Source organism: Lissotriton helveticus, chromosome 11 (assembly GCF_964261635.1).
Source record: "Lissotriton helveticus chromosome 11, aLisHel1.1, whole genome shotgun sequence".
Classification (NCBI taxonomy): domain Eukaryota; kingdom Metazoa; phylum Chordata; class Amphibia; order Caudata; family Salamandridae; genus Lissotriton; species Lissotriton helveticus.
This window is the reverse complement of record NC_136072.1, coordinates 914,489,796-914,514,192: the sequence shown is the minus strand read 5'-3', so window position 1 is coordinate 914,514,192 and position 24,397 is coordinate 914,489,796. Positions and strand designations below refer to the sequence as shown.

Here is a 24,397-nt window from a genome sequence, read left to right as displayed (position 1 = left end):
TGTATAAAAGCTCAATCAGATGCCGGACCGAGCTCCTCCCCTCCGGATTCTTTCCAGGCCATGTACTTTGCTCTTAACTCCTCCCCCACTGTGTCCTTCTCCGGCATCTTGATCTATAGGCCCCCGGGCCCTAGGTCTGCTTTCAGCCATGATTTATTGAAAATTTTGGAACCGTACATTGATAGACCTAATATGACCATTCTTGGAGATTTCAATTTCCATTTGGAAAATTCAAATTCTGGTGATACCGCCCACTTGTTAGACTCCCTGGCTTCCTGTGGATTGTTACAAGGAGTAGGAAGTCCCACCCATTCAGCTGGACATACCTTAGATGGGGTATTTTCCAACGATCCTAGGCTAGAAATAGGTTCCCCCCTTCCCCTGTCCTGGTCAGACCACATGGCCGTCCCACTTGAATTTACACCCCGACACCTTTCTGTGCCCATATTGGACCCCACCAAGTGGCAACTGAAAAGGAATTTCAGGGGTGTGAACAATGAGACACTTGCACCATTGATGTCCAGTCTTAGGCCCCCTCCAATGAGGGACACCGACATGGCTGCCCTTGACCTTTTTAAAACTATTGTGAGCGCCGTGGATACTCTGGCCCCAGTCAAGCAGCATTACTCCGCCAGGAAACGACCTTCGGCTCCCTGGTACTCAGATTCTCTCAGACTGCTAAGGCAGGGTTGCAGAAGGCAAGAGAGATTTTAGAGGTTTCATCTTGATCCGAAGGAAAAAACAAAACACAAAAGTCTGCTTAAGGGGTACAAAATTGCGGTTATAGAGGGAAAGAAAGCACACTTTGCTAAATTGACTGCCTCTCTTAGCTCCCCTAGGGAACTGTTTAAAATCATAGACTCCCTGTCCCTCCCCCAGTCACCTGATCCCATAATGGCAACCCAGGAACTGTGTGATCAGATCTCCTCTTTCTTTTACACTAAGATAATGGATATTCACAACGCTCTAGAAGCCCTCAACCTAGATTTAGAGGCTTCACCCCCTCCAGTGGTACCCCCTCTGGAAGATCGGGTTAATGGACCTTGTAGTAATTTCTTTAATTTTCCCCCTCTCACACTTGAACAACTGAGTCGGCTCTTGGATAAGCTTAAATCAGGGTCCCCTCTAGACCCCTGCCCTCTGAAGACTCTCAAAGAGTGCAGGGAGGTAGTGCTGCCTCCCCTCCTGGGGGTGATCAACTTGGCAATCTCCGAAGGTGTTTTCCCTATTTCATGGAAAATGGCAATTGTCAAGCCCCTTCTGAAGAAGGCCTCCCTAGATCCCGGGGTCTTGAAGAATTTCCGCCCCATATCCCTGCTTCCTGCCCCTGCTAAGATGTTCGAGGCCCATCTCAATCACCATCTAAGTGCCTTCCTGGACAACTCCAGCCTGCTGGACTCCTCTCAGCACGGCTTCCGGAGGGCACATAGCACTGAGTCTGCCCTTACAGTGGTCATCAACAACATCCGCGCTAAGGTCGACAGTGGTCAGACTACCCTTCTGGTCCTGCTCGACCTTACAGCTGCATTTGATACCCTGTCCCCCTTCATTCTGGCTACCCGCCTTAGTGAGATGGGAGTGGATGGACCAGCACTGACCCTCTTGACATCTTTCCTTAATCAGCGACAACAAAGGGTCAAGCTGGGTGCCTTCCTCTCCCCCGTTAAGCCTGTGCAGTGTGGGGTTCCTCAGGGCTCGTCCTTGAGCCCCACACTTTTTAACATCTATGTGGCCCCACTTGCCAAGCTAGTAAGATCTTTCGGGCTGAAAGTTCTGTCATACGCTGACAATACCCAGATTATGGTCTCCCTCTCTCAATCTGTGAACATCACGGCCCTTAATTTCAGAAACTGCATGGAAGCAGTTACGTGCTGGATGATTAAGAACTTCCTGAAATTAAATGGGGAGAAAACCGAAGTCCTTATCTTCGGAGGCAAACAGGAGATCTGGTCGATGGACTGGTGGCCTTCTGCTCTCGGAGCCTGCCCCATGCCCTCCCAATCTTCCCGCAACCTGGGTGTAATCTTGGACACCACGCTCTCCTTTGACAAGCAAGTCAGAAGGACGGTCTCAACCTGTTGTGGTGTTATAAGAATCTTGAGAAAAATCACACACTACCTGTCCCCCGAAGCACGTAAACCGGGCACAGTGGCTCTTATCTTCTCAAGGCTGGATTACTGCAACTCACTATATTTAGGTATACACAAAAGGTTGATCCAACGCCTACAAATAGTGCAAAATGCGGCAACCAGGTTTGTTGTTGATGCTCCTAGACGTTCATCTGGCTCCTCAATTAGGAAAGATTTGCACTGACTCCCTATGCAGGCCAGGATAAATTTAAAGGTTCTATGCCTTACTCATTGTGCTCTGCATGGGTCTGGAGCCGAAGATATCAGGTCCCTTGTGTCCTTCTATGCTCCGGGTAGGGCTCTTCGTTCTGCCAATAAGAACCTTCTGTCTGTCCCCCGAGTCGCTAAGGCTAGATGGGGAGGGAGGGCCTTCTTCTCCCTCGCTCCTAGACTGTGGAATATGCTTCCTGCCGAGCTCAAGGGCCAAACTTCCCTTGCCCCCTTCCGCAAAGCATTAAAGACCTGGCTCTTTTTAGAAGCCTACCTGTAGTCGGCGCACTTCCCTAAACCCGAAACAGCTGTACCATCTTTATGCGCCTTGATGCCCTTGGGCTAAGTTGCGCTTCTTATAAATCCTCACTCACTCACTCATCACTATAATTGGGTCATGTTCTGACTGTCCTCCTATGTAGGCAGTAGTCTTTTCCTTCCTTTAGGTCCTGTGTATTACTGATATGAGTGTATCAAGATGCTACAAAACCTCTCTCAGCGATTCTAATACTATACTCAGCATTTGCTATCACTAAAAGCCTGAGTGTCTCCACCAAGAAACTCGCCGTGCCCTCTTCCAATCAGCCCTCAATATTCTCCATCACTCTGTATGATATAGACATACCCTGGGAGAGGACGTCTGTGAAGATAAAAGTCTTTACCAGAGATGCTAAACGTAGGTTGAGGAGGAGTGGCACCATGCCAGATTTTCAGCACTACCATCATGGATAAATTTACTGTCCATGAATTCAAATGTAGCTCATTAACAGTTGTTATCTCAAATCTCTGGCATGGATTCCGCTCTCCAGGATTTAAGTCAAAATCATTGGTCTGTACCTTCCTCCCTAAAGTCTTCCAACCTATGGATATCCTCTTTATCTGGTGTGTGCTGTATTTGCTCTAAAGAATTAATATCTGGTTAACCCTAAAATGTATTAACATAGGTTTGGCTGCAACAGTATTTTTCATACTTTATCCTGTAATTGTCTTGAACTATGGTCTCCACTCCACCTGCCTCTCGGGTTCTTTTTTTTATATAAAAGCATCACATGCATTTATATCTCCTCCAAGGTTAGCCTGTTTCTCCTTTCCTGAGATTTGGAAGGCTTCTTTTTGGTGTTACTTTTGTGATGTGTTTCAGGGACAACAATATCAATTTCTGTGTATTTTAAGAGGTCGATCACATTAACAGGGCATCTTGGCCCTTGGCTTTTTGTTTTTGAGTATTTTTAAAATGGATGAGGATGTTTCTTATGGACAGATTTTGACTTCAAGTTCACATTACCAGTCTTTGCAGTTAAGAGATGGCCACATAAAAGTGTGAGATCTCCACTTGTGCCACTTTCACAGACAAATCATTAGGTGACCAGTGTCCTGACTCCATTTTGTATAGTGACCAACATTCCTTGTTTTGCATTGTCGTGCTTTTTGATAGAAACACGCCCCCCTCAAATACTTGGTGTTATTGAGGTTTCATGGGTAACAGGGTTTACTATACAGACTCTCAAGCTCATTCTGAGCCCCACTGTAGCCCTGGTTTGGGCAAAAACAGGAGTTTCTCCCTCAATCAAGGTTTGCAGTTGTGTGCTGAAAACTCACACAACGGGAAATTCTCCCCGTTTACATTTCCACAGGAAATACCCTGTGAAATATGAATGTGTAAAGCAGCTCAAAAAGAGGCACAATATGTGGAAATCATCGATTCTGCATGTTATGCCTCATTCTGAGCTGCAAAACTCTTACTGATGTTTTAACACTGCACCCACTCATGCCTGAACCCCATTATATTAGTAATTTTGGATAAAGTGAATCATTTAACTGAGGGATTTTGTTTGTGTCTACATTTTGAAAAACGAGTTGCCATTTCTGAAGCCCATACTACATAGTGACATTACAATATATCACAATATGTGAATGTACAGTAGATTCATCGTGTGAAAATTAAAAAAATAAGCAGAGGGATAGAATACCAGGCGACTGGCAAAACGTTCATGAGAAGACAGGAATGAAGAAGAGAACAAGAGATAAGATATGTAATTGGAAAGAGGCATGTTATGACATAGAGAGTAAAAAGAGATTGGGCAGCTCTTTATTGCCAAGTTTATGTTCGGACTCTAACCGTTTCCATGATCTGCTTGGGCAACTTCCTTTCAATCATTTTACCTGAAGCAATGGACACTTGCTCACTTTTGAAAAGCACTTAGGGCTTCCTAGGTCTGAACTTGGCACACAGTAGTTGGAAAAGTGCTGTTATCAGGCACTGACGTTTCTGTCACATGCCGGGTGCAAAAAAGCAAACATCTCTTGGGGGCATTAAAATAGATCCAAGGAGCCCACCACCTGGGACCCCCACCCTTGAGAGACTAGTTTACAGCAGAGAGGTACACAGAGCAATGGAAGACATGCATCAAGTACAGCAGCTAGCCAGCAAAGGCGTGGGAACGGGGATCTGGAAACAGCAGTAGGTAGGCCTCGTTGGCCTGTCTCCATAAAACCACCCTCCTCCATCAGATCTCCTCAGCCCCAAGAGTTCTCTTCTGGACCCTCTAATTCCAGCTGTCCCTGGGTTACATGGGTCTCAGAGAAGGAAGCAAATATAGAGTTCAAAGCTCTCCAGGACTTGTGTTTGCTGGGGCCTGTCTTGGGCGGCGCACCGCCCTGAGGAGACCGCGCAGCAGATTTGTAGCTCTGAGGGGTGGGGATTTTAGAGGGCTTCTTGTCCGGCTGATTGTCCATCCTGGGACGTATCTTGGGTCGCAGTTTGAGTTTGTAGATGGAAGGTACTCTGTCCGCCCTCTTCGTTGACTTCTTCGGCCTCATGACCACCTCTTGGACCTGGGAACCGTCTTGGACATCTAGTGGATAGCTGGGAATGGACTCATCCGTAGTCACCACCAGAGAGCCATCATCATCCTCCTCCGACACTTCTTCTACCACCTCCTTTTCTTTAGCAGTCGACTCTAGGTCCCCTTCTGAGCCCAGGACACCCAAAACATTCCAAGAGAGGTCCATATTTCCATTGAGAAGCTCAGGGCCTTCCTGTGAATCATTTAGCGCTGTATGATAGTTGCTGTCATCTGAGGAACTGGACAAAGTCACCATCCGCCGGTGTGTGACTGACTCTGGTGTGACTGGGGTGTTCCATGACCCAGTCAAGGGTTCATGCCCCGCTGAGCCATTGGCAAGCTCTCGAATGGCTCCTGGAGGAGATGAGCGCTGGAGATTAGCCAACATATGTGTACCCCTGACATCCTCTCGCTGCCGTTCAATAAAGTCTGGTGGTATGCCACCCTTGCAGTAAAAGTTGAGTGACGATGATGACGAACTAGACGAGCAATAAGCTGAGTCCACAACGGCCTGGTCTGGGGTGGCCTGCTGGTATCTATGCCTTAGATGGGAATGTTCTAAAGGTGCAGGGTCCTCATTGTCCATACCAATGAGTTGTGAGTTGGCAAGGAACTCCTCCTCCAGACTCTTATACAGCATCTGCTCTTGGCTAGGATCTAGTCGTAGGGGGGCTAGAAATGCCTGACTCAGGTTCTCTAGGTCTTCAATGTAGCTCTCACATGGTTCTTTTCCAGGCAAAGACTCTGTGGAAGCAGCAAGGCTTGGGGACTGGCGGGACAACCTTCCGAGCCTAGGACTGGGGTGGCCTTGAGACTTTTGTAGACCCTGAGGCCGAGGCAGTGTCCTTGATTGGGCGTCAGGCATTTTGGACAGTGGCGATGACCTTGCTTTTGCAGAAGACATGGGGGTCTTGGACCCTGCAGGTGGTATGCGACTGGGTACAGGGCTTGTGGTCCTGACTGGAGGCTTGCCAAAGCCATTGGCCTTTTGCTGGCCGGAGAGTGCCCATGAGTGCTGCCCATCTTTCCCTCGGCTGATAATCAAGATGGCATCACTGTCTTCAGCTCGACCCTGGCTCCGTGCTCTCTGGTTATTTGGGCTCTGAGCACCAGGCTTGGTAGGACCGTGAGGACCCCGAGATCGGCCACGCTCCTCTAAGACAGAGTTTGGGTGTGGCGTTGACTTAGATGGTGTTAGTTTGGTAGTTGGGCTGCGGTCTTGAGACTGACTCCGGCTGATCGGCTTCTTCCTTGGAGTACTGGCTCTCTCCCTGGCAAGTCTTCCATCCTTCCCAAGCCCAGTGAGAAGGGCCCCGTCGCTGAACTTCCTGCCAGGGGGACCACTCTGCACGGAGGAGGCTGAAGAGTCACTGTCACCAGAATAGCGTCTGGGCCGTGGAGGTCTGTGTGGGTGGAAAAGAAGGAAACACATGATAAAGATAGGTGAGAAAACACAAGAATTAGCTCAAGAACGCAAACTAGAGAGCAAGACGGAGGAAAGGGATAGACTGGAATAATGACAGGTTCTAGAGGAAAAGGTTGTGACTCATGACTAGGGACCTATTATTTTTAAAAGTATATATTTCAACTGTTACAATTATCGTTAAATAGTTAAGTTGTTACAAAGCACATCATTTACTCCAGGCGTCCATTTCCTTTGTCTAGTATCATTACTAACCGAAAAAACAGGATTGAAGTGTAAACGTTATAAAACTAATTTTACAATTAAATACAGTCTCCTAAAGTCAACTCCCACAACCCACTTGTTCAATATATATGTAATGTTTGTTATTCAGTGTCTCCATTGTTATCCAAGGGTTTACTTTGAAGTAATGTCAGTTACCGATTCTTATTTGAGAGCGTTAGCAATGGTGGGTGAGTGGGAGAAGAAAATTGAAATGGGTGTTGAAGAAATGTAGGGCTTGGAAAGGGTGCGAGTGTGAGCGAGAAACAGTTGAGTCATTTGATGGTTGGACATGGGCTCTGCTTGTTTATGAATGTGCTAGTGAAGCGCTTGTATTTTGTTTCATGCCAAAGAAGAGAAGAATAACAATTCACTGTGACACATAGCTTTTAAGTGACCACGTTTCACTTTTGGCACCTTCAGCCTGTCCTGGCTTTTTAGCTAACAGCATTTTGCATTCGAGAACTTGTAATCATTTCAAATATTTATTGAATACAACAACTTGCCCAAGTGGTTAAAAGGGGTGCTGGGCAAAATGCGAACACAACAATATAGAAGTAGAATAATATATAAGGAAAAAAAGAGCAAGAGCAACACACGTTTCTAAAGACTCCGCTGAATACAAACAGTACAAAATCAAAAAATAACCGGAGTTGCTGAGTTAAGACGTAGATGTCCTGAATGCAAATGGGTTGTTGTTTTCCAAACCCTGGGTAAACCCCTGTTTGCACAAGGGTCGGATTTACGAGTTTGGTTGTATTTCACGCATCCAATAAATGTTTATTTATTTGAATAAATACTGCAACCTTCGTTACATTTTGGGAGGTCAAACCTACTGAAATTTAACAATGGAAAAGCCTACAGTATTTACCGTATCCCGCAGATTTTGGTATGTTAAATACCAAATCTGCATGTTATTTCCCAGAAACTCGACACATTTTAAATAGCATTCTAAATTTTAGAAGGTTAATTTTTGACTTGTTATTTTGCTATGTGCAAATTTGATTTTCTTGGTGGATCTGAGGCAGCGTGAAGGAAAGTGTTTCTAAAATTTTCGGGAAAGAAATTCAGGACTATTGCCATTGCATATTTTGTGGAGCAGGAATGCAGATTTAGCTTCGTTTTGTTTTAGGGTACTTGAGGCCAATGCAGTTGTTGTCTGTGTTAAGAAAAAAAGGGCCAAAACGTTTAAGATTAAATCCTGATGATACCATTCTATATCTATTGGAGATGCCTAATACTTTTTTTAGGGAGGCTGAAATAGAGTTGTCCAAGTCGAGCCTTGATTATATGTATGTCCCCACAGCCATAATATTTTGAGAAAATGTTAAGTGGAAGATGGAAACATTATTTTCAGAATTCTGAGATTTTGTAGCTGAGGCAATGTAAGATTCATGGATAATTGGGAGTACAAGATAGTCCCTAGAAAATGTACAGTTATTTCTGGTTTGAGGCAGATGCCTACTGATAGTGGACATAAGCTATTGTCCCATTTCAATATTTTTTAAAGATTGAAAGTATTTTTTTACATGTTTCTACTGGTAGTTTAGTATTTAAATGGGTCTATATTTAGATGGATCCAATAGGTCTAAAGATTTTTTTTATAATGGTCAAATTAAGAGATGTTTAAACATAACTGGTATCTCTCCCCTAGATGTAGGAGACGGAGTTATGTATTTCGCAGACACTTGGGTCTATTTGTTTTTGTTCTTTAATGTGCTTCCAGCAATATCCTTGGGTATGGTCATCTGGGGTGCCCAAAGGCCAACTCTTCTGCATTCAAGTTTTCATATTCTTTAGGCAATAGTAAACTGAACTCTGTGAGCTATGCTGGCTTGTTTTATGTTATGTTACATTGTTATGTTACTGGCATTGTGTAGCACTATTCAACCACTTGTATTGTCCTGTAGTGATTTTGGAATCTGGGACCCCAGTAACATTCTGCGATTCTCTTTGACTGGAGTCAAGATGGTCTGCTTAAGCCCAACAAAAATAGAAAGTATCAATTGCCTTTCCTCACCTGCTTTGACAAAGCGACCCCCTTTCACCTTCTTCATTCTGTACTTTCCTTACTTTATGCAAGAACCTCAAATCCACTTCGGCACACACATATGCCTAATGTACATTAGCAGTTCGAGTGAAACCTTTGCCCTAGGGTGGCAACCTCTCCCCATGTCATCACGGGCACCAGTCCTGAGCTCCCACCTTAAAATGTACTGCTGTAAGGTGTGTTAGTCTAATTAGTTCACTGAAGCAAACCAAGACTGCAACACCCAGAATGCATGCAGGTGAAACATTAAAGCCCAGGACTGGATACAGTTTAATAACCTGGAACAAGGGATTCACTGTACTCCGCTCACTTCAATCTTCTCATTAGCCATAAGAACTGGCCCAATTTCGCATTCAATGTGGCGAGAGCTTACTCAGTACTAGGCAATTTCATTAGCACATTTGTGTTAACCCTGAATTCTGTGGAACATACCTGTTGGCATCACACTCAATCTCTCTTTTTGTTGCCCAACATGTTTGTACGTTACACACAATTGAGACTCATAGGCATTCCTCAGCCTGGTATTAAAAACCATCCATGGCCTCTCAAACCATCTGCTTCTGTACCCCAAATGCCCCATGTACTAATCCTAAAGTCTAGGGGATAGGTTTTGATTCTGGGCCTTCTTTCATTCCACAGCACTCATGTCTCATCTAGACTACTGTACCTTTACCTACACAGCCTCCCCAAGAGATTTGTTGCCAGGCTACAGCCAGAATGTTCATACACCTCTGCAAGGGCGCAAACAACACGTCTGCATGGAAGACTCCATTTTTTCTAAGTCAAGATTAAATTGGTGGTTCTTTGGCCCATCCACCGAGCCTACTGGGGCAAAGGCCCAAAGCACCTCAAGATTCTAATCCTCCCTCCACACCACAACCAGATTCCTCAGCTGATCATCCACCCACTTGATCCATCAGTGAGCTTTCAAGAGGATGAAATATGGACCCAGCTCCATGTCTTCTGGCTTGACAGCCTAAGACCCAGTCTGTGGCATGCACTCAACCCTCCTTGAGATCTGATCAAGCCACTTGCAATTGTGGAGACTCATAAAATAATGATTTATTTAGCCTTGCTTTCTAATTGCAATTCCAACAGATGGGGTGCTAGACTAAAGAGTATCGGGCAGGGGCTACCTAATTGAATGTGTGCAGGCCTCCTTGTGCCCCTTCCCACCTGGGTGATGGATTCTCTACCTTCTAAAAAACTTCGGCTGCACTCTCTTGACAACACACGACTGGACTATCTCAGGAACAACCAAGGAAAATCCTTCTAAATATGCGTCTACTGTAGGACCATGGCGGAAACGTAATGGCTCATTTATGTAAACCAAAATATTCATACAGATTTTTTTTTTTTTACATCACACATCCTTACTAAAGAACTAACTTGCATTCCCTTTCCATTCGATCGCTTTACCTTTTCAGGCCAGCAGGGAGCGCCATCGGACCGCGCTCCTCAAGAACTCAAGCCCCCACATGCATCAAGCATTTTTGTAGTCGCAAACGGTGCGATTCCTTAAAATCGGCCGTTTGCGAATGCAAAAGTGCTTTTTGGGATGCATGAAGCAATTTTAGAATTCGTAACATGTTTGCGAGTTCTAAAATTGCGGGTGCTTTTAAGAAGTCGCAGATGTGCGATTTCTTAAAAGCAATGCATCATTAAATTTAAAACTGTAAATTCGCAATTAGGGTGCCAAATTTACCGAGTGGTTGAACCACTCGGTAAATTTGGAAAAAGTGTTTAAAAAGCTGAAAATGTTTTTTTTTCAACATTCATGTTTCACACACACATGTCCTTAGGACATGTGTGTGTGAAACATGATGCGAAAAATACATTTCAGGGGTGCATGGGGGGGTCCTTTGGACCCCCCCCTGCACCCATGAAATTTTCTAAGTGCCACTCGCAATTTGCATTGACTCCTATGGGCCTTTTGGCCCATAGGAATCAATGGGAATTGCGAAAATTACTTTAAGAATTCGGTATTTATTTGGGATTCGGTAAAAATTGCGATTTTTACCGAATCACAAATGAATACCGAAAATAATGATGCATAGCATTTTGCACTTCTTAATTTGCGATTCCTTATTTTTCGCAAATTAAGAAGTGCAAAATGTCACAATGATGCATGTGGGGGAAGATGCCTAATGTTGAGAAGCATCATGTAGTGAATGTTTTAATTTCAACTTCGCCCTCCTGTGGCCGCTGTACAAGAAAAATATGTTTCTCGGACATATTACGACTAGGGCGTGTTTCCTCCCGTCTTTTACACGTTTAGAGTGAGTCGGGATGAAATCGCAAAACTAAACCATCACTGCGAAGTCATGTGTGACATCTGCCAATTGTAGCTTTATAGTCAAAGGCACTTGGCATGATAGGACATAGGGATGATTTAACCCATATCTGAATTACAAGGGCAACACCTAGAAGCCCATTAAGGGAAACAAGGAGGAAACTTGGGAGTGTCACATCAAGTTGTTAAGTAAACAGATTTTTAAAGAGTTTTTGGGTGGCATGCTGTGTATCCTGTGCATGGTCGTCATCCGGTGGAGAGGACAGACCGTGTGGACTTTAGCTCCGAATTCAGCTCCGCTTGATCACAAGTGAGACAGTGTCCCACACTCGGGTTTACCTGTTTCAGAAACACCGGATCTGATGCTACAGACAGGAAGAACCAGCTGATAAATGCCATATGTATGAAGGCAATTTTGCGATCGCAAACGCCAAAATTCGCCGAATTTTGGCATTTGCGATTGCAAAACAGCTAAGTGGTATGTATGTAAGCAAAACAGCCTTGCAAAATAGGAAATCGCAAATTTGCGATTCCCTATTTTGAGATTGCATTTAAGGAATCGCAGATTGCGATTCCTTAAATGCAATGTATGAGGCCCAGAAAAAGTGTAATTTGGCCATAAGGAATCGCAAACTACCACCAACTTTAAGTTGGTGGTGCGATTTCTTTGAAAAATGCACTTTTTTGCATTTTTCAAAGGTCATGCACATTTCAGGGGTGCAACAGGGTGTCCTTTTGACATCCTGGCACCCTTGAAATTGCATTCTCAATTTGCGATTCTCTAATTGAGAATCACAAATTGAGAATGTCTTCCCATTCATTCCTATGGGCCTCTAGGCCCATAGGAATGAATGGGGAGGTATTCCTTAATTACGAATTGCAATTTGCGATTCACAATTAAGGAATATGTAGGATTCGCAAAATGATTTGCAAATCCTGCATACATAGCATTTTGAGAATTTCAAATAGCGATTCTCTAAAAATCGCTATTTGAGAATCGCAAAATGTAACTTTCATACATATGGCCCAAAATCCCTTGAGGCTTTGGCTGCAACAGCAACTGAGCCACTGCCCCCTTCCCTGCCATTTTATTCCTGCTGGGGAAGGGGTTGCTAGAGAAGGGGCTGTTAGCAAGTGGTAAATGTGAGTGTTACATTTTTTGGTACTTCGAACAAGTTTTATTACAATCCATTTGAACCAGTTTGAATCAGCTTTTAGACTACAACACACATATATAAAATAATAGCAGGGCCTTAAATGGGCAGGTACTGTCCGGTACTAAGAACTTACATTTCTTTAGTTTGAAAGGTATAGTAGCAGCACTTCTCTGCATGCTCTAATGCTTCCAATAAAAGAGTATCAGCACTTTTCAGCAGCAAACATGTACTGAGGATAGTGAGTACTTGCACTTCTATATTTCCATTTAAAGCACTGGTTAAAAATGCAAGGTGTCATGGATTTGCCTAGTAATTTAAATTGAGATTTTCAAGGAGGAGCAAAACACAAAGATATCTGTAGCAAAGAAGATTAAACCACTAGACTATTGAATATAAAATAGAAATCTGCGACCAGCAATCACACACTGCAGCAGGAACATACACCCTCTCAGCTACATTATAATGATTTAAAAATGGGCCAGGCAGGACATGCACACAGATCTCCCCATCAAATACATTAACCCCTAAAGTTGTCCTACTACGATTAAATATTGAACCATGCTGGATAAAAAACAGCACTTAGAACAGGTACCTTAACCCACTCCGCTAGTTTAAAACAGTATGTCCTCAATTAAGTATGCCAGAGTACCTTTACTATCCCATTGCCAATTTCACTAGGGACAGAGTTTGCAAAAAATATTATGCCTAGGCTACGAACTCTATAGTTGCATGGGCCCTTATGACTTCATCCCATTTCAGCCGTCATCTCCCACCCCCAACTTGTGGGCTCCCAGAGTAATTTTTCCATTTCCATTAGTGAATGTGCTGCTGTTTACAAATCCCAGCCCCGAATACAATGGCTTCCTTGGCAGCCATTTTAAGCCACAGAATGCAGACAGCTTAAGCTGCTCAATGCCTGGTGTGCAGAGTTACCAACTGTCATCAGAATCATCTTTAACCTTTGCTCTAGGTTGGCCACCTCACAAAGTTACTTTTTAGACAACAGCGTCTTTGTGTGTTGCTGGGACTTGTAGTACACTCTCAAAGTGCAGCGTAGGTAGAAAGACAAAACAAAGGGAGTTTGTCATGCTGCTATGAAAGGCGTTGGTCGGGCCAGTGGGACTGGACTACATGAACAACCCACTGAGGCTGTCCGTGCTGAATGAGCAATGAGGGCCAGTCATTTCAGGATAAGCAGGGCACGAGTCTGGGGCACACGCGCATGGACGGCGCCCACGCACTATTTTCAAAGGGTGAACGCCGTCCACCCTGCCAAGAATTGAGCCCCTCTAAATAATGTGCTGAACTCGTCCTGGTGTAATTTCCAAACAGTGGGACACTTTCAGCAGCGCCTGCACGTTGTCTGCTTTCCACGTTGTCGGCCCCTCGCGGCGGGATGCCTGACTTTCACCTTGTGGATACCCTGCTATCTCACAGGGGAATACCAGGAAGGGTTCCCTAAGCAAGCGCCGGGAAACCCACTGCGGGTAGCTGTGCGCTATATAAGCTCAACTACATTTACATTTACATCTGCAACAAGCAGCAACAACCTGCTGGCTGGGACGAGGCTTTCTCATTTTACACTCCTACTAGGCCCATAACAAAGGCTGAATTTGAGGGGTCATCAGGCCTCCTTTTGTTCGAGTCTCCTGGCTGCAGCAGTCAGGAGCCTCACACCTAGAAGCAAATGCAGTAGAAGGGAAACAAAGGTTAGCACTTCACACATTCTTAAGCGAGGCAGCTTTTTTCTTTGTTCAGGCTCGGTTTTCTAGATATGTATGCTGTAAGAATGTCAGATGTGTTGGTCTCTCCCAGTATTTACATAACACTTAAATGTAATTAATATAGCGCTTACTACACCTGAGGAGGCGTTGAAATAATTTAAGTACCACTTTTTTTTCTTGTATAGCGTTACTCATCCCAAAGCAGAGTGTCAGAGCGCCTTACATCACACCTACATATTACAGTCATGGCCTGGATGCCACTTACTGTGTCAATTCCTGTGATGCCACATGTGATGTCATGTGCCATGATGTCACGTGTCGTGGCGTCACGTGCCGTCACTTACATACTGCTTAACTAGTTTAGTCCCCCCACTTCTTTTTTTTTTTGAACTTGTGCCCTGGGGCTAAGTACAGGGGTCTGTTGCAGCAGCCATGATACCTCCTCACATTCGTGGCCCTCAGGACCAGTCTGGCCAGTGGACCCTCTGACATCACCCTTGTGACATGCAGATAGGAGGCTGCGTCCACAGCAGGATTTGGATGCACTCCTCGAGTTTTATTCGACGCCTCCTGCATCAGAGGGGTGTTTTGCATATTTATGCCACTGCTGATTTGGTCTACAAGGGAGATTGGGGGGGCTCGTCTCGCGCGATATGCCCTGGCTCTGAATTCACTTCCGGGACTCGTCAAGCCACCCAAGAGAGATGGAAGCCTATAGACCCAGTACTTTAAATGGGCAAGTACTGTCCGCAGTACCGGCACCTTTTTATTTTGAGAGGGAGAGTACCGGGACTTCTCAAGAGAAATGCAATACTTTTAATTGGAGAGTACAGGCACTTCTCAGAAACAAGCAGGGAGTACCTGCACTTCTATTTTTCCATTTCAAGCACTGTATAGAGCCCGTTTTCAAAAAGGAGAGTCGAAAATAAACCCCCCCCCCCAGCCTTGGCAGTGCAGAGACACCGATCCACGTGGCTAAGGATTTCGTCAAAAGCAGATGTGCAGCTGCGTGCTTCCTACCTCCCTCCTCTCCTGCAAAGGGGGGGGGGGGGGGGAGAGGGCGGGGGTGCAGGCCGGCCGAGGCAAATTATACGGCTGAGATTAGATCTGCCGGAGAAAAGAGAGGGGAAGTGGGCGGGTGGCCCAGCTAATCTCCGTGAGGAAGTGGGGATAATTACATTCATTTGCCAGAAGCAGACAGAAAACAGAAATAACCTCAAACTTCCACAGGTGTACATCCAGGGTGGCTAGAAGACTCCCTGTCACCACCATCCTAGTCTCGAGTTGTCATTAATTTAAAAAAATGCATGCTGGGGGATGTAGTCTAGGTTCAATTCAATGGATCTAATTTTATAACCTGATTTAGAGCAAAGATTTGAAAGACTGGAATGGCTAAGTCTCAGTGACATGGACTTATCTGGTAACACATTGTAGCTTGATTGCCACAAAATTTCTCCCACTCCATGGTGTAGCTTGAGTTTCCACAAAATGTGCCCCACTTCCATGGTCACGCGGGTTCCAATAACTCGGGGACTGTGACGCTAATTTAATGTTAAAACCCTTGAGCACTAACAATGCCTAGCCACCTGACAAAACTGGTAGTACCCGATAAAGTAAAGAGGTGTTGGCTGGCTGGAGACCAGGGCTTTGCGCGGAAGGTGGGATGGACAGAAGGATCCATAGGGTTTTCAGATGACTCCAAGTCACGAGGAACACACAGAATTGGATCCAGGGCATGGTGAGCGGATGGCCCATCTACCCTAAGGAGCATACCTCGCTTCTGACAAACTCTAAATCAGGCCTGAAGTTCCATTCCCATGCTTTCAGTTTAGAAACCAAACCAATGCAATCCAAAGCTCTATTCTGATAGGTTCAGTAGAAGTGAACTAAGACAAGAACCTCCAGAATACAGTGCAGAGGTGTTCTATAACTAGTGCATCAGGTGCAGTGGCACCGGGACCCAAGGGAGTGAGGGTTCCACTGAAAACCAATGATGGCAGCATGTTGCTAGCCAAACAGAGGGTCGGGTCACCGATTTACCTTGCTTACCTTAAGGCGGATGGTATGCTTGCTATGATAGAAGAGAGATGTGGCGCAGTGGCCAAAGCGGCTGACTCTGGAGTGTGGGTCTCTTGGTTTGATCGCAGGCGGCAACTCAGCTCAGCATCATGTGACTGTGGGCAAAAGCTCACTTAAACTCCCCAATGGCCCCCCAGCACCTGGATACCCTTAGGGGTGATAAGTTTGCGCTTTACAAATGTGCAATTATTATTTATGTCACAGATGCAAGAGTGTAAGAAACAAAAGCCCAAGACTGGAAAAGTTTGTCCTATGTGCCGCAGAACACTTGCCATGCCTTGCTGCAATGAAAGTCGTCCAGAGGGACCAGCACACAATTTCCCAATAAACAAATGCATTATTTGCTACTACAGAGAAATAGTTCTCTGGTGTTCTGTGCCAAATGGGAAGGCACTGGAATGTTTCAGGAATTTTTCTTCTGAGCTGCCTGTAAATCAGCCAATAATTTAAAAAACTGTTGTTAAAGATCATATGGCAATATTTTATACAAAATAGTCTTGTACAGAGAGGGCCCATCCACAGACCAAACTAGAACTTGAGAAGGTCAGGACCTCTCATTTGATCAGGTCAGTGTGGGATTGGTACTAGCTCTCAGTCCAGGTCTGCATTGCTAGGGTTTCACTCATCTAAAAAGTATGTACCTGTCCCTCGTAAGTAGCTCACACTTAAGGTTTGGCTCAGAGAATCCACCTCCTGGCTAGTCAGAAGGCCAGACAGTATGTTTCCTGTTCAGAGTTGCCACCCGTCTCAAAGAAAATACTTGCCATTACTTCATATTCTGTGGTTCTGGAATGACATGGAGCTGGTACTTGAATTAGATTTTGTGTAAAATCCTCTGTCGGGTTTTTTAAATGGGAAATATGTCTCAGTTTGCTTTAATAATAATTTAGGAAGAGTTTATACTTTTGAAGTGATGCCTTCTTGTATTTTATTTTCTGTTTATATTCCCAAAAACTTATTTTTGCAGATTTTTCCAGTAGTGGACGATCCAGATTCCTTCTCTTCAAGAACTTTGCACAAAAGTTAATTCTGTTACATCTGACTGTATGCCATTATCGGTTCCCCTTTATGTTGTTCACTCTAATACCCTTGTAGATAAAGCTACCATTTATACACGATCTACGGCCTTGTTTTATAACTCTGTAGTGAATATAGCCCATGAACTGGTTTCAATTCCTATGATATTTGTGTGAGCAAACAGAATTTTTGCAAAATCAGAGTGTCTCTGCATTTTTGGTGCAGCCTAGTAATTGGTCACTGAACCTCCTGAGTTAGTGCTTGGAATGGTGCAGGAAGTATGTCACGGTTCACTTTTCCATCAAGCCACTCACACGCCTAATCATCAACATGGCAAAAACAACACATTAGTCTACGTACAGACTGGTCCAAACCTCCCACAGACTCGCACTTTGGTTCCCCAAATAACGTGCACACCTACATGAATGGAATTACTCATCCACCACTCCACACACTCACAAGCTACTTCCCTTGCTCTCTTCCACTGTCTCTTTGCCAAGCCGGCCTCTCTTCTTTTTTACCCCATTATAAAAAGATGGCGCCCGTCCCTCAGCTTCTGTGCTATTTACTGCTCTTTTTCTTCCGCAAACTTTTGCTCTCTTTGGTCACAAATGCAAGACTTTGCCCCTCTCTATCTGGCACCCCAGTAAAATGGCACCTCCCTTTCCTTTTGTTCTATTTGCAGGTCTTTCATTGTTACTAAAGTAGAACAGGAAGGTGCACCGCAGACATACTAATACATCCCACAAAAACCACTTCCTTTAGCAGTGTCGAACGCCTCTCCAGGTTCAAAATCCACCACCTAAACATTTAATTTTAAATCTCTCCAGGTTAAAAATCCACCATCTACACATTTCATTTTAAACCAACTCCACTCCTTCTGGGTTCCTAAATACTGTAGCCCAAACTTTGAACAGCAGTCAGGGAAAATGGACTGGAGGAAGGAGACAGACCCTCTACCTAGCTGTCCAACAACTCGAGGTAGCACAAACACAGCACATAAAACAACATGCATACTCAGCAAGAAAAAGTGCAACGCCCCCTGGTCCTGGAGGGGCTTCACATTGACCTCTGCCTTCGAGACTCGCCATACCTACATGATCTGCCTCTAGACCACCAGCAGACCACGTTCCTGAGGGCTCTTCTTCATGTCACCTTCATTCATTGCTTGATTTAAAAAAACATATATATAAGTGCTGCTGCCCTCCCCAAGAGGCCACTGCAGTTTACACCTCACATTGCTCCAGCCAGGGCTGCCAATGACAGTACCAAAACAACTATTAACCATCACACTCCTAAAAGTGTGACTATTCAGACTATTCCAGGCCCTCAACGCTATAAGAATAGCGTGAGCGCTGGTAATAGTCATTTTTAATGTATCTTGAATTAATAAACATCTGTTGTTGTGCTCATGTCTAAATTAGCTAGACAGTGCCACCATGCTGCAGACTGTCATAAGTACCGGTGTTGACAATTAGGTGCCAGTGCTGAGCACCGGAAACCACAGACTCAAATTAAGCACTGCCTTCATTAGTAACCACCAATACGCCTAGTCACCCTATGCATTCGGGGAATTTGTGAAGGATAAGCCTAGAATTAGAATAGCAGGACCCTGGTGATGTGGGGCACGAGCTATCCCTAAAACCTGTAACTCAAGGCTCACTTACCGTTTTGATTAGCAGATTCTGCTCCTTGTAAGTGACTTTGTTTGAATCCTCCGTTTTGCATATTTTTAAGTCTACTGAATGTGGGAATTCTTGTGACATTAACATCTGGGAGAACTGAATTTATTTTCTCTTCTTTAAGAATGCATTCATCTGTGATGCTGGTTTGTACTTCTCCGTCAGCTATGAAAGATCATCCTGGTCGATGTTGTTCTGCTCATCTAATGCAGCCACAGGCTTTATCTGTAAAGGGGTCTTTCCAGGACTCTTCGACGTTAGGCATGGTCCCTCTCGCTAATGTGGGTCTACCATTTCACTTTGAGGTAGTCGCCATTGTTGGGTAGAACTGGCAACGCTGTGCCTGGTGCCAGTATTTAGCTTCCCTGTTGCATGTACCATCATTATGGTCGCAAGCCCGCTCATAGCTGTTCTTTGGCACGGTGTGTGTACAGGAAGGGTCCGCCCCACTTGACTACTAGAATAGATTGTGAACCATATACATCTCTGTCACAAATCCCTTACCGCTTGGGTTTAGGCCGTACAGTATACTGGGGGTCATCCATCCACACCATCAATGACCTCAGTTCCCATGCGAGTGAGTCTCTCACGCCAGCAAGGAGTGGAACCTTGCTTCACTTTAGAGACGTACCAGCCTTTTTAATTAACCACATTGGCAATCTTGAGGTTAACGTAGTGACATTATTTATCCGCACTTGCATTGATCACCCACAGTGTCATTGCATCACCTAGCCATCCCTTGCCACTCTTTGCATGCAAGCTACCCTCATCCGCTTGGTTGGTGCTAGAGACTGGAAAGTGAAGCCAGCCTATAACTCTATTGAGCATCAGCCATACTCATTCCCAACCGGCACTGCACCCACTCTTTCATTTCTGGCCCCCATCCCCATTGCTTTCTGCAAATTGCATAAAGAACCATGCCTTCCTCAAGAAATAGTTCCCATTGAGCCTTAACGTTAAATTAAATTGCACCTTGATTCAACAACTGCATGTACCACTTAAGCAAAACGTTATTTGCATTTTTCAGACCGGACTATAAAATGTTTGTATGGTGTCTGGAGAAATCAAGACAGTCCAAGTCTCCAGACTCGTGTCTGTGCTTGCAGGAGCACATCTTCGTGTTGAAGCTGCAGTGATGTCACGGAGTGCTTTCAGAATTAAATGTTAGCAACAGGAAGCCGCCCACAATCTAAAAATACCACTAGATCTAACCTCAGCTTAAGAACGGATTACAAGTGTTTGGGGAAATCCGTGGTGTCATTCGCGCTTCCTCAACCGGGCTCTGCGGTCTTTCCAAGGAAGGAGAGTTAAAGAGCCCTGGAATATAAAGCCGGGTTGTGAAGGCGAAAGGCTCGTTCCCACCAGGCTCCAGGCATACTGTACTTCATCTTTGGACAAGATGTAAGAATGGAAGCCATCCTCCCTGCAGTGCATTACAGTGGTGCCCCTCCCATGAACACTAAGACTATGAGATGCAGGGACGGCTCCTCCTCTAAGGCGGATGTGCATCGCCCCACTACTTTAAAGAAGTGCAATGTAAAAATAAAATGATAATAACGGCTGTCCGTTACTATCATGCTATTTTTACTATTGCAGTTGCACTGCAGTGCATCCCCGCTGATAGGGCGGGGCGGGCCGGCCTCCCCGGATGTCGAGGCCGGAGGAGGACTGTGACTGCACCTAAAGTGCGCAGGAAGGTTTCGGCCGGCCAAACCGTCAAGCACAGTGTGCATGGTCTCCACAGGCGGTATATTACAGCCTTAGTGGAGAACATGCTCAGCCTCCAAACCCATGTCTGAGCGCTGAACCACGGCGCTCAGACCAATTACAACGCTGCTTAATGCAGTTTTGTGATTGGTCAAGGCATTCTGGGAGGCTGGGTGCTGGCTGTGACGGCGACCACGACCCCCAGGTACGTTTTTTCTTTTTTCTAATTTTTATTTTCCTCCTCCCTCCGCTCCCAGACGGATTCCCCGCCCTTCCATGCCCATTCGGTAGCAGCCGCTACTTTCTGAGAGCCTCAGTTGATGTGTCATGATTGAACTTGTAAGGTACATCTGCTGAGCAGCCACTTTGAATGCGCTAAAAAGTGATAGCGAACACCAGCTCGCAGTCGAGATGTTTGGGACCCCTGACACTGTACAACTGAGGAGAGCTCAGTTCCATGTCAGAGTAATGTGAGACCCACAATGCGCTACAAAGGAGTGGCACCCACTTAGTGCCAGTGTAAGTGGGACCCATGAGGCCGCAGGACTAAGCAGCCTGCAATCAGGTGTCAACAAGTTGACATCAAAGCACAGGGAACTCACTGGAACTCAGACTGGTGTTAACAAGCAATGAAATCATGTGGCTGGATCACCTAGGACTACTCACCTTGCTTTTATGCAGAAGTACAATCTGTGGTGTGCGTCAAGGTGCATCTTAGGGGTTAAATGCTTTACGGCCTCCTAGACAAATCTATGATGCTTAAGAACAGAGGAACACTCAGTGTGGCATTAGTCATTGACCATACATTTGCAGTAATAAAACCACACAACTCGGATCCTTGATTTCGGGTCTTGTTAGGCTTGATTTGCAGGGCAGTGTCCTGCTTGGTGGTGGCACGGGACTCCTGGGGTGCAAAACTGTGGGAGCTCATCTTCCTGCTCTTCCGGTCAGTGAGTATGAAGCACAGGGCGTTGCAGCACAGGGGTGGGTGCCTGCTTCTAAATTTTCAGTATAGGAGCCATCAGACTATGGGTCAGGGGTCACCTCTGCTTGGTGCTGGTTTCGGGACGCGCTCACAGAGGTGTAGCGTGAGGACCACTAAGCTTGGCATTAGTAAGTAAGAGCCCTAATGGACGGCAGTGTCCTAAAAAGTTCAGCTTATGGGAAGTGAGTGTGAACCCTATGAGGCCGCGGCATTGGAGTACCAGGTAGTGCAAGAGCGTGTGGGACCAAGAAAGTGCTACCAGGAGAGCCTGCCTCGCTGTCTGTCACTATAAGGCTAAGGAGGCTGCAGTACCAGGAGGGCTTGTGTCGCCGGCACTGACTGAAGAACAAAAAGGTGTAGTACCCGCCGTGGTGAAAGTGACCGCAACCAGAGGCGTAACACTGGCCCCTGCGGCATAGAGGGCCCTTCAGGCCCCCATATCCTTCAAGGGGCCACCATTCAACCTAAAGCCTATGAATATTAGTGAGATATTGGAGACTCAGGGCCCTTTATCACATTCAGCGGGGTGGCTCTAGGGGAGAGGATGTGGCTGTACGGCTAGCGCGGTTGACCTCGAAGCTGGTGAACCGGGTTTGAGTCTCGGCAGGGAAGCTCAACATCCTGTGATACTGGGCAAATCACTTAATCTACCCGGGCCTAACAAAAATCAATGTGTCCATCTGTAACAAAACTGGTGATCATGTAAAGCGCTCTGATACTTAAAACAAAAAAAAGAGATTAGGTTACATCAGTGACTGAGATGGAGACTGTGCTACGGAGGAGCTCTTGGTGTTGGTGACATCATGCCCCATTTGGCTGTAAACAGGGGCGAACCCCAGTACATGCTGGTGAGTGTAGATCTCATGAGACTGTCATACTAGAGGCAGCTCAGCCGGATGTGAGGAGCTGGGTCATTTATGCACCATGGCAGGCTCGCTATCACGTCATGTGGCAGCGGGAAGGAAGAGCGCCTGGATTGGTTGAGGGAAATGAGGCTGCAGGTCTCTGCCAGCATCCTGTAAAGTTTTCTGCACAAGAAGTTGAGTTATAGTGTTTAGGATGTGGTTGCCATGGCAGCCGGAACAGATGATCCAGTCTCTCCTGCCGTCCACAAGCCATGAGTCAGTCTGCAAATCCTTCCCCTATGCGCTCATGGCGGCCAGGACGGAGACTGGAAGAGAAGCAGCAGAAAGGAAGGCGGCGCATCACAGCACTGAGGGCCCTCCAGGGAGGACGCAGCTCTGCTGGACCGGGCGGCTCTAGGAGTGCAGCTTAGAGGGGAACCAACTGGGCCACAGGGAACACTCATGGGGCCACCTATAAAGATATTTATGCACACACCGACATATTTATATTTGCTTTAAATGTTAAAATATGACTTTTTATGTGTGTGCATATACATCTATAAATGTATATTTAGATATAGATATACACAAAGTCAGGTTAAAACATTTTAAGCAAGCAGCATAGCTTTGTAATGATAGGTACTTGTACACATGAATGTGTTTGGCAAGGTGCAGTGCCTAGTGTTGTTTCTGTGCCGCACAATAAGCAGCAGTGGTGGGGGGGGGGGGGGCACAAGGAGGGGGGCAGGGCGAACAGATCTGGAGCACGGGTCCCATCTGCCTCGCCTCCCTCGAGGGGCGCCGACGGTGCGCTTCTGGTTGAGCTCACATTGCTGGAGGCCTGCAGCTCTGAACACAGGGCTGGTGGGGGAAGGAATCTTCAAAGCTGCGCTGCATTGGCACTGAGAGGGCACGGCCGAGATGAGGCTCACACTGCTTGGAGTTCAGTGGCACAGACCGCACTGCGGGGGAAGGAGGCTCGCGCTGCTGGAGTCCTTCAGCATCGACAGGGCACCCCTGGGAAGCCCACTCTGAGTGACTTTCAGCACTGGACTTGTACCCTCATTTCTTGTACTGTCTGATGTTTTATATCCAGGTCTCGACAGCGTCCCCCCATTTGTTTTACCGGGGGACGCCATCCCCCCTGCCAAACAGCTGGACTTCACTCTTTGGCCTCTCTGGTGTCGCTATTCACCCCAATAAAGACACGAGCCAGAGGAGGTACAGTAGACACGTCTTTATTCTTACGTGTGTACCTCGTTACTATTTTGTTACCGCCTACTTCCTCTCCTCCCCACGCCCTTCCTGTGCTGCCTGTCCTGTCACACACAGGGTCAGGCAGCCACATTACGACATCTCCCCCTTTTGTATAAAGTCTTACTGTATCCTTAGATTACTTCAATGAGGCGTTCCGGCCGTCGAACTTGTCGTCGGGGTCTCTCTGATCTGTCTGAGGTGTGTCGATGACGCACAGGGTGGTCTTGTCTTGCTGGGCTGGATGAGCCACAGTCGCTGCTTCTACTTCTACTTTCAGATTCAGTAGATGATTCCCACTGGTGGTGGTCATCTGTTCCAGGTGGGTTGCATTTCTTGAAGTGCGATACGTTTCGTGTTATTTTCTTGTGATCGCCTTGAGCCGTGATCATTGTCCCTTTCCGACGGCTGACCTTTAGTGGGTGTGCCAGGTAGCGACTGTCTGCTTTGGTTCCTCGATCTCTCCGAACTACCACCCAGTCTCCTTCTCTGATGTCCGTGTGCTTTGCATGTCTCCGCTGATCAGCGTACGTCTTCATTTTCAGTTTCTTGTCGTGATCAATATTGACTAGTGTTTCATGATCAGTGTTTGTTGGTCTTGACTGGCTCGCACTGGCTATGGTTGGTAGCCGGGTGCGTGGAACTCTCCCTAACATAAGGGTGGCTGGACATTGATCTGTGGTGCTGTGGGGCGTGGTGCGATACGCTCTCAGCACTTCATTCAGTGCTTGTTGA

General features: G+C 46.0%; 1 protein-coding gene across 4 annotated transcripts in view; it reads right to left on the bottom strand.

The window, feature by feature from the left end:
* Positions 1 to 4,412: 4,412 nt before the first annotated feature.
* Positions 4,413 to 24,397, bottom strand: part of GAS2L1 (growth arrest specific 2 like 1) — a 244,743-nt gene continuing 224,758 nt past the window's right edge. For all 4 annotated transcript variants that reach the window (XM_078667178.1, XM_078667179.1, XM_078667177.1 and 1 more), the window contains one exon: positions 4,413 to 6,588. In XM_078667178.1, coding sequence (XP_078523304.1) covers positions 4,857 to 6,588 — 1,732 coding nt within the window. In that variant the 3' untranslated portion in view covers positions 4,413 to 4,856. The remainder of the gene's footprint in view (positions 6,589 to 24,397) is intronic.